Source organism: Pan paniscus, chromosome 20, assembly GCF_029289425.2.
Source record: "Pan paniscus chromosome 20, NHGRI_mPanPan1-v2.0_pri, whole genome shotgun sequence".
Lineage (NCBI taxonomy): Eukaryota > Metazoa > Chordata > Mammalia > Primates > Hominidae > Pan > Pan paniscus.
Genome location: NC_073269.2, coordinates 11,483,357 through 11,494,118, shown reverse-complemented (window position 1 = coordinate 11,494,118; position 10,762 = coordinate 11,483,357). Strand labels below are relative to the sequence as shown.

General features: G+C 45.4%; 1 protein-coding gene across 1 annotated transcript; it reads right to left on the bottom strand.

Moving 5' to 3' along the window:
- Positions 1–7,785: 7,785 nt before the first annotated feature.
- On the bottom strand, positions 7,786–9,803 carry LOC129394736 (putative methyl-CpG-binding domain protein 3-like 3). The gene has a single exon (XM_063600101.1). The coding sequence runs from the start codon at positions 9,787–9,789 to the stop codon at positions 9,226–9,228; it is 564 nt and encodes a 187-aa protein (XP_063456171.1). The 5' UTR covers positions 9,790–9,803; the 3' UTR covers positions 7,786–9,225.
- Positions 9,804–10,762: the final 959 nt, after the last annotated feature.

Sequence of the window (10,762 nt, the reverse complement as noted above, 5' to 3'; positions counted from 1 at the left end):
TCCCCTTTCAAAAGAAAAGAAAATGTGAAATTTCAACCAAATGGAGACAGGAGAAGATCAGCTGTGGGGGGCTTCTCTCAGCTCAGTGGAATCTTCCCACCAGCCTCTCTTTCTGGGGAAATGTGTCTCAGATGGCAGTGTACATCCTCAGGGTTTGCTAAAGTCAGATATGTGGACCTGAACCCAAGTAAGTCTGGGGTGGACCCTAGAGTCTGCATTTCTCCGTGTGACCCTGATGCTGCTGGCAGGAGCTCCAGGTATTGACACTGGGTCCTGGGACCTCATCGGGCTGATGCGAGTCCAGGACTAAATGCTCAAGGTCATGACCCAGGGTCAGTTCCAGACCTTGTCCCTCCTCATCCTCCTCAGAGGACACCCCTCTCTTCTCTTCCCTGCCACTGTCAGCTACACAGATGCTGGTGCCTCCTAACCCATCCCCAACAGGACACCGGGATCCCAGACTTCCCTGTTCACCAAGACCTCACGCTTCTCTGTATCTCTTTCTGCTGTGCTTCAGGACACAACATCATTTTCATAGCTCCTTGACTCTCTGGTTTCCAAAGAAATCGTGCACTCGCCACCTTAAATACTCACTGCCACACCCAGATCCCACCTTCACCTGAACACCTCCTGCTCATGAAGAAAAACCTCAGAAACACCATGTTTGCCTTCTGTTTCTAAGCAGCTCAATTAACTAGAGTTCTACCATGAGAGAATCTTTTGATGACATACTGAGAAAGATGATCAAGCGCCTCCTAAGATTTGACGTCCTTTCTTGCTCTAACTCAGTTGGAAGACTCTAGTCTCATAAAGCTGTTTCCCCCACAAACCTCATCAGTGCACTTTCCATTTTAAAGCCTTCGTTTCTGTCCTTCTCATTTCATTTTTTGTTGTCCTGGCATAAAGTTTAATACTACCCCTTACAGTACCCCTGGCATGAAGATTAATACTGACCCAAGATGTTCCCCTTTGGAGGGAAAATTATTTAGTCCCCTTAGTTACAGGGCACTTATGATGTGCCAAGCTGTGCAGTAGAACCCCTGATCCAGAAGTAAACTTCATAAATCACCACTCTGTAGATTTTCATCTTGGTGAGAAGGAAGACATTATAAACGCACTAAAAACAAATTTCTGGTGGAATATCAGATATAAGTAAGTTCCATGATGAAGAAGAAGGGAGTGACAGAGAGGGACGGAAGGAGGAGAAACAGAGAAACAGAAAAGAAATTCACTACAATGAATCGTGACAGTGAGTTTAGGGAATAAGCAACTCATCATGAAATTTTACCAGAGAACTAAAGTTTTTTGTTTTTTGTTTTTTTAAAAAAACGGACCAAGCAATTTCTGGTTCAGGAGCTTTCCAGAGAGGGAGACAATTTGAAGACTGCAAGGCCAAATAATACTTCTTCCCTTTCCTAGTGATGTTGGATTTTTTAAAAAAAAATCAAAACTATTATCCCCATACAGTTTCATAGGCAAAAATGAGAATACTATGAACATTATTCAACAAATATTAACACCCGAGGTATAACTTTCCACAACATCCAGTTTTAAGAACAACCCACTGCTAACTGTAAAGCTGTCTTACAGAAAGAAAAAGGACACATATGGACATTCCTGTAATCAATAAAAATCCCGTACTCACCAGAACAGGTGGGCTCGGAAAAGAGGTGAACGCAGGCACTCCCATAGCCGTAGAGTTTCTCTTGCTGACCCCACTCTTGAGATGCAGACAACCCTTGGCTTGCCGGAAAATGCAGTGACTTCTGCATCTGGTTCCCCTTTTTATAGAGAAAGCGAGTGATAATGCAATCAGTGGATAATCCACAGGGAACACCCTGTCTCCGCCCATTGGATTTGAGGCATTTCTAAATCTGTATACAGAAACCAATGTGGTGTTACCTACACAGAGTGTGAGTAGAGAAAGAATTTAATACGTGTGTGTGTGTGTGGCGGGGTGGTATTTACAGTTAATATCAGCATTTTAGATATGTTTCCCTTTTTCTCCCAGTTTTCCAAACATCTTTGAATACTTTCTATAGAAATAGGAATGGAATTGTCTATGTACATCAATGTTCACGTAATATTTGATTTAATAACAAAAACTAAAGACCATTTCAATGTTCTTTAAGAAAAGAAAGCCCAAAACTTTTATTCACAATCCTATAGAATATATCACACAGTTGTTGCAAAGAAATTACTACTTTGGCCGGGAGAGGTGGCTTACGCCTATAATCCCAGCACTTTGGGAGACCAAGGCAGGTAGATCACCTGAGGTCAAGATGTCGAGACCAGCCTGGCCAACATGGTGAAACCCCATTTCTACTAAAAATACAAAACTTACCCTGGTGTGGTGGCATGCACCTGTAATCCCAGCTACTCGGGAGGCTGAGGCAGGATAATCGCTTGAACCTGGGAGGCAGAGGTTGCGGTGAGCGGAGATCGCACCACTGCAGCTCAGCATGGGCGACAGAGTGAGACTCCATCTCAAAAAAAAAAAAAAAAAAGTTCTATTTTGTGCATTTACATTTAATATAATTACCAGTAAATTTGAAATTGTTTCAATCATCTCATTTTTCCTAGGTTTTGACTTAACTGACTCACGTTCCTTTTGCCTTTACTTGACTGACTTTGAATCAAATATGTTTATTATTTTATTGTTATCTCCATGAACTTGCTAGTTACAGCCATACAAATCTGTGTAGTTATGCTAATAATTAAATCCTATACTCTGATACAGTTAATTACTTTAACCCCTCCCACAAAATGCGAATACTTTAGAACACTTTTAATTCTCTTTTTAGCTGTTTCTGACTTTTGTATTACCATTCTCATGCATGTTATTTCTACACATATTTTACTCTCCAGGAGACATTTCTAGTATTGCTTCATAAAGCAATATGCACTAATATTTACCTACAGATTATCTTGTGCATTCATCTTTATTCCTTTCTGCATTTCTAGCATTCAATCTGGGATTATTTCCCTGTGGACTTGAGAATTCATTCTAGTATTTTTTTTCTAATTCAATGCTGCTAACAACTAATTCTTTTCCTTTACACTTTTATTTAGGCATCTTTATTTGGGGGCAATATTGCTGTGAGGTACGGGTGTCTGGTTTGACAAATTTCTTTCAGCATATTAGAAATGGTGCCCCACTGATGTCTATCTCATTTTACCTGTGTTGAGATGTCAGCTGTCAGGCTTTTCCTTGCTTCTTTGGTTTCCACATTCTCTAAACTCTTTCTCGTTGTGGTTGGTTTGTAGGCCACAGTGTAGCTCATTATTGCTTCCTGTGTATTTCCTTTGCCTAGAGGGTGTGGAGTCAATTGCATCTGTGGGTTGATGTCTTTCATTGGTTTGGAAGGTGCATATGTCTCCTTCACTTCTGATATCCATTCTTGTCCAAGTTCTCTCTACTCTTCTTTTAATCACATCCCACTTGTCTCTGAATTTTCCAATGTTGTTCATGCTTTGGTGGGAATATTTGCTCTTGAACCTTGTTCCACTTTGCTAATCTACCTTTTTTCTAGGTTCAGTCTCATTTTAATTTTCCTTCTTTCCTTCCTTCCTTCCTTCCTTTCTTTCTTTCTCTTTCTTTATTTCTTTCTTTTCTCTCTTTTCTTTGGAGATGGGGTCTCACTCTGTCACCCAGGCTGGAGAGCAGTGGCAGGATCTCAGCTCACTGCAACCTCTGCCTCCTGGGTTCAATGATTCTCCTGCTTCAGCCTCCCAAGTAGCTGGGACTATAGGCACATGCCACCACACCCAGCTTATTTTTGTATTTTTTGTGGAGACGGGGTTTCACCATGTTGGCCAGGGTGGTCTCGAACTACTGACCTCAAGTGATGCACCTGCCTTGGCCTCTCAAAGTGCTAGGATTACAGGCGTGAGCCACCGTGCCTGGCCTAATTTCTTATACTCTTAGTTTCAGTTCCAAGTATAAAACACAGTAAATAGCTTTAATTAAAAACTAGGTAGAAGAACAGCTTCACAGTCAATGAGGAGACAATCTTCCTTCTTGATACAATGAAACTCTAAATAGAAAGGAGCAAATTCAAATTTGAACCATATTAAGATACATTAAGAGCAACTATTCATTCAAATACATCAGTAAGAGAGAAAGCGTGGAAAACCGGAGTGGGGGAAGAGGTTTTGATTCTGTACCCCCAGGAAAGTACATCAAGCCAGAGTATATATAAAAAAAATTTTAATATTAAAAAAAAATAATAATGTCAAACAAACAGAAAAATAATGAAAACACACTTGAAACTGGGTGAAAAACTTGAATGGACCCTACACAAAAGAATATAAACAAGTGACCGTAAAAAATTATTATTATTATTATTATTATCATTAATTTTCAGGTGGAGTCTTGTTCTGTCACCCAGGCTGGAGTGCAGTGGCACGATCTTGGCTCAGCGCAACTCTGCCTTCTGGGTTCAAGCGATTCTCCTGCCTCAGCCTCCTGAGTAGGTGGGATTACAGGCTCCCACCACCACGTCCAGCTAATTTTTGTATTTTAAGTAGACACAGGGTTTTACCATGTTGCCCAGGCTGGTCTTGAACGCCTGACCTCAAGTGATCCACCCGCCTTGGCCTCCCAAATTGCTGAGATTATAGGCACGAGCTACCGCGCCCGGCCTAAATGACCAGCAAAATTTGAGCAAATGTTTAACCCTTTTAGCTTCAGGGAAATGCTAAAAAAATAAAAATTACAATAAGATACTATTATATAGATATCAACTTAGCTAAAGGGAAAAACACAGAAACACCAAGTGCTGACTAGATTATGGAGGGACCAGTCTTTCCTGTAAGGATAGTGGGAGTTTAAATTGGAATAACCACTTTGGAAAACTATATGCAAACATCTATTAAAGCTGTATAGGGCCAGGCATGGTGGTTTATGCCTGTAATCCCAGCATTTTGGGAAGCAGAGGTGGGAGGATCGCTTGAGCTCAGTAGTCTAGAACCAACTTGGACAACATAGGAAGACCTTATCTCTACAAAAAATGAAAAATAAGCATTGTGAGGCATGGCGATGCCTGCCTGTAGTCCCATCTACTTAGGAGGCTGAAGTGGGAGGACCACTTGAGCCCAGGAGATCAAGGCTGTAGTGAGTTGTGATTGAGCTACTGCACTCCAGCCTGGGTGACAGAGCAAGACCCTGTCTCAAAAACAAAAGCTGTAGGCTGGGCACAGTGGCTTACACCTGTAATCCCAGCACTTCAGGAGGCTGAAGCGCACGGATTACTTGAGGTCAGGAGTTTGAGACCAGCCTGGCCAACATGGTGAAACCTCCTCTCTATTGAAAATACAAAAGAATTAGCCAGGCATGGTGGCGTACGCCTGTAGTCTCAGCTACTCGGGAGGCTGATGCAGGAGAATTGCTTGAACCCAGAGGTGGAGGTTGCGGTGAGACAAGATTGCGCCAGTGCACTCCAGCCTGGGTGAGAGAGAGACTGTCTCAAAAGAACAAACAGGCGGTGGCTCAAGCTTGTGATCCCAGCACTTTGGGAGGCCGAGGCAGGCAGATCACCTGAGATCAGGAATTCAAGACCAGCCAGGCAAACATGGTGAAACACCATCTCCACAAAAATACAAAAATTAGCTAGGCCTGATGGTGGATGCCTGTAATCCCAGCTAGTTGGGAGGCTGAGGCGGGAGAATCGCTTGAACCTGGGAGGCGAGGGTTGCAGTGAGCCGAGATCGCGCCACTACACTCCAGCCTGGGCAACAGATCGATACTCCGTCTCAAACAAACCCCAAAAGCCGTATAAACGTCTACCCTCTTCCCTTGCACACAGCATTTATCTCAACATTGTACATGCGTGCCCACCAATTTCATGTTCTGAGGGGCACAGAACCTGCAGTCATAATAGCTCTTGTCAGAAACCAGCCAATGAACAGCAGGAGAATGAATAAATACTGGGGCATCTGCACCCATCGGATCTTCTCACAGCAATCAGAGCTCACAAATGACAACCGGCACAACCTTAAGCCTTGATCTCTCAAAGCTGAGGTTAATCCAAACCCAAGACAGTGCATACCATGTGGTTCCCTACACGTGAAACAAAAACCAGCCAAACTAATCCTAGGTGCTGTTACAACAGAGGGTGCCTTCGTGGGAGGCAGGATGAGGTGGCGGGAAAAGGCACCTGGGGATGAATCCGCTATTCTATTCATGGATTTCAGTGCTGGGCATGAGTGCGTTCAGTTTGTGAAAGTTCATGAAGATGTACGTGTCTGATTTTTTGCACTTTGCTCTATGTAAGTTCTATGCCAATAACAATTGAGGAAAAGAGACTGAGATATAAACTTCCACTTATGGCCAATCTGTAGCAAACTTCCATCCCATAAAAGCAACCTCAGGAATACCGCCTTGTATACTGGGAATTTGCCGAAAGAGTAGATTTCAGCTACTCTTTCTACACACACGTACACAAAGGTAATTACATCAGGAGACAGATATGTTCCTTTGCTTCATTGTAGTAATCATTTCGCTACATATACGTGCATCAAAACATCATGTATGCCTTAAATACATACAATTAAAAACAACACAGGCCGGGCGTAGTGGCTCATGCCTGTAATCCCAGCACTTTGGGAGGCCAAGGCAGGTGGATAACGAGGTCAGGAGATCAAGACCATCCTGGGTAACACGGTGAAACCCTGTCTCTACTAAAAATACAAAAAATAGCGGGTATGGTGGTGGGCACCTGTAGTCCCAGCTACTTGGGAGGCGGAGGCAGGAGAATGGCATGAACCTGGGAGGTGGAGCTTGCAGTGAGCTGAGATAGCGCCCCTGCACTCCAGCCTGAGTGACAGAGTGAGACTCTGTCTCAAAACAAAACAATACAAAACAAAAAAACAAAAAAAAACCCCACACACCTGGGTGCAGTGGCTCGCGCCTCTAATCGCAGCACTTTGACAGGCCGAGAAAGGTGAATTGGTTGAGGCCAGGAGTTCGAGGCCAGCCTGGCCAACATGATGAAACCCTGTTTCTACTAAAAATGCAAAAATTAGCCAGGCATGGTGGTGGGCACCTGTAATCTCAGCTACTTGGGAGGCTGAGGTACATGAATCCCTTGAACCTGGGAGGTGGAGGTTGCAGTGATCTGAGATCACGCCACTGCACTCCAGCCGGGGCGAGAGTGAGAATTTGTCTCAAAACAAACAAACACCCAACACCTGATAGATAAACAGATAAAAAAATACAATTTCTGCAGCCTTGGTCTCTGCAGTGACTACTCAGTTTTTTCTTATGATTTTTCACAATCTTTTCCTTGCGTAAATCCTCCTGGTTTGATTTTTGGGGATGCAGAGAAATACTGGCTATTTTGCCAATTTGGACCTGGGACTAGGAAGTTTAAGACACAATTAGGGCCGGGTGCGGTGGCTCACGCCTGTAATCCCAGCACTTTGGGAGGCCAAAGCAGGAGGATCATGAAGTCAGGAGCTGAGACCGTCCTGGCTCACACTGTGAAACCCCGTCTCTACTAAAAAATACAAAAAAAATTAGCTGGGCGTGATGGTGGGGGCCTGTAGTTCCAGCTACTCGGGAGGCTGAGGCAGGAGAATGGCGTGAACCCAGGAGACAGAACTTGCAGTGAGCTGAGATCGCGCCACTGCACTCCAGCCTGGGCGACAGAGTGAGACTCCGTCTCAAATTAAAAAAAAAAAAAAAAAAAGACACAATTAGCTTACAGATTTAATCATGTAGGGCAATTTCAAGGTACTGATGTCTCCCTCAGCACCTCAGCAAACTCCATTATATGGATGCAAATGATCCTGCCTGGGATCCAGACACCAGTCCTTTTAAATTTTACTGTGAAATTCAAATGAGCTGCAAAATCTGAGACCCCCTGAAATGACAGAAATGTCCTCTTCTTGACTTAGAAATGAAGGACTTAGAGTTCTTTTTTTTTTTTTTTTTTGAGTTAGAATCTGGCTCTGTCACCCAGGCTGGAGTGCAGTGGTGTGATCTCAGCTCACTGCAAATTCCGCCTCCCGGATTCAAGCAATTCTCCTGCCTCAGCCTCTCGAGTCACTGTTATTACAGGTGCCCACCACCAAGCCTAGCTAACTTTTGTATTTTTTTTTTTTTCGAAACAGAGTCTTGCTCTGTCGTGCAGGCTGGAGTGCACTGGTGCGATCTCGGCTCACTGCAACCTCTGCCCCCCCGGGTTCAAGCAATTATCCTGCCTCAGCCTCCTGAGTAGCTGGGATTACAGGCACCCGCCACCGCGCCCAGCGAATTTTTGTATTTTTAGTAGAGATGAGGTTTCACCATGTTGGCCAGGCTGGTCTTAAACTCCTGACCTCAAGTGATCCAACCACCACGGCCTCCTAAAGTGCTAGGATTACAGGCGTGAGCCACCACACCCGGCCTAATTTTTGTGTTTTTAGTAGAGATGGGGTTTCACCAAGTTGGCCAGGCTGGTCACAAACTCCTGACCTCAAACGATCTGTCCGCCTCGGCCTCCCAAAGTGCTGGGATAACAGGTGTAAACCACCCTGCCCTGGCAGGACTTGGAGTTCTTCAAAATAATAATAACAATAAATTCTGTTTGGGAGGCTGAGGTGGGCAGATCACTTGAGGTCAGGACAAGACCAGCCTGGCCAACATGATGAAACCCTGACTCTACCAAGAATACAAAAATTAGCTGGGCGTGGCTGGGCGCGGTGGCTCATGCCTGTAATCCCAGCACTTTGGGAGGCTGAGGCAGGTGGATCACCTGAGGTCGGGAGTTTGAGACCAGCCTGGCCGACATGGTGATACCTCGTCTCTACTAAAAAAAATACAAACAATAGCCGGATGTGGTGGCAGGCGCCTGTAATCCCAGCTACTTGGAACTTGGAAGGCTGAGGCAGGAGAATTGCTTCAACCTGGGAGGTGGAGGTTGCAGTGAGCCGAGATCATGTCATTGCACTCCAGCCTGGGCAACAGAGCAAGACTCCGTCTCAAAACAAACAAACAAACAAAAAAAACCCAATTAATTAAAATCATGGTAAACAGAAACTGAGATGTACAGTGACATGTAAAGGTCTCCTTCCTCATCCCATAAAACCCAATTTCTCACCACAAAACCATCCACTCCTTACACCTGTTGCCTTTCAAATACTTTTATTAAAGAACTGGTGGGGAAGGGAAAAGGGTGACAATTCAGAGTAGGAATGAGGATGGGCATTAAAAGAAAGGGACCGAAAGCCCGGGACTGCGCTTCATCTACATGTCAGCATTTCTGCCTGCCTGGCCAGCCTGTCTGCCTGCAAGGCCTTGGCCAGTCTCTCCCTGGCTTTCTTCACCCTCCTGGCCTGTCTCCGGATATCTGCAGGAGTCACCAATTGGCCAGAGAGGGGCGGTGGGAGCTGACAACCCATTCCTGGGGTTGGCCCCCCTGCCACAGCTGGAAACTGCCCAGGGGTGGGCTCAAGCGGGCTGTGGACACGCTCAGCACCAGCTCTGTCCAGAGATTCACTGGCCGTCCCCGCTGCAAGGATACTTAAGACGCTCTCCAAATGCAGTGGACTTGAACCTTCTCCTTGGCTGCTGCAGGGCTGCAGGGCCTGCAGTCTCCGGTAGGCGCAGAGTTGCTGCGGCTTCTCCAGGTGCTCATCCCCTTTTCTGCGTCTGACCTGGTTGTCAGGATGAGACCTGATCCTCGTCACCGGCCTCTGGAAGATGCAGCTGGTGAGTCTCATGGGGAGAGCAGACCTCGCAGCTCGTCTCCGATGGGCCTTGGCCATGTGGATTTCTCGTTTCTTCTGTAAAGCCCAGGGCATCATGTTTCTTTTGAGCTTCCCCTTTCAAAAGAAAAGAAAATGTGAAATTTCAACCAAATGGAGACAGGAGAAGATCAGCTGTGGGGGGCTTCTCTCAGCTCAGTGGAATCTTCCCACCAGCCTCTCTTTCTGGGGAAATGTGTCTCAGATGGCAGTGTACATCCTCAGGGTTTGCTAAAGTCAGATATGTGGACCTGAACCCAAGTAAGTCTGGGGTGGACCCTAGAGTCTGCATTTCTCCGTGTGACCCTGATGCTGCTGGCAGGAGCTCCAGGTATTGACACTGGGTCCTGGGACCTCATCGGGCTGATGCGAGTCCAGGACTAAATGCTCAAGGTCATGACCCAGGGTCAGTTCCAGACCTTGTCCCTCCTCATCCTCCTCAGAGGACACCCCTCTCTTCTCTTCCCTGCCACTGTCAGCTACACAGATGCTGGTGCCTCCTAACCCATCCCCAACAGGACACCGGGATCCCAGACTTCCCTGTTCACCAAGACCTCACGCTTCTCTGTATCTCTTTCTGCTGTGCTTCAGGACACAACATCATTTTCATAGCTCCTTGACTCTCTGGTTTCCAAAGAAATCGTGCACTCGCCACCTTAAATACTCACTGCCACACCCAGATCCCACCTTCACCTGAACACCTCCTGCTCATGAAGAAAAACCTCAGAAACACCATGTTTGCCTTCTGTTTCTAAGCAGCTCAATTAACTAGAGTTCTACCATGAGAGAATCTTTTGATGACATACTGAGAAAGATGATCAAGCGCCTCCTAAGATTTGACGTCCTTTCTTGCTCTAACTCAGTTGGAAGACTCTAGTCTCATAAAGCTGTTTCCCCCACAAACCTCATCAGTGCACTTTCCATTTTAAAGCCTTCGTTTCTGTCCTTCTCATTTCATTTTTTGTTGTCCTGGCATAAAGTTTAATACTACCCCTTACAGTACCCCTGGCATGAAGATTAATACTGACCCAAG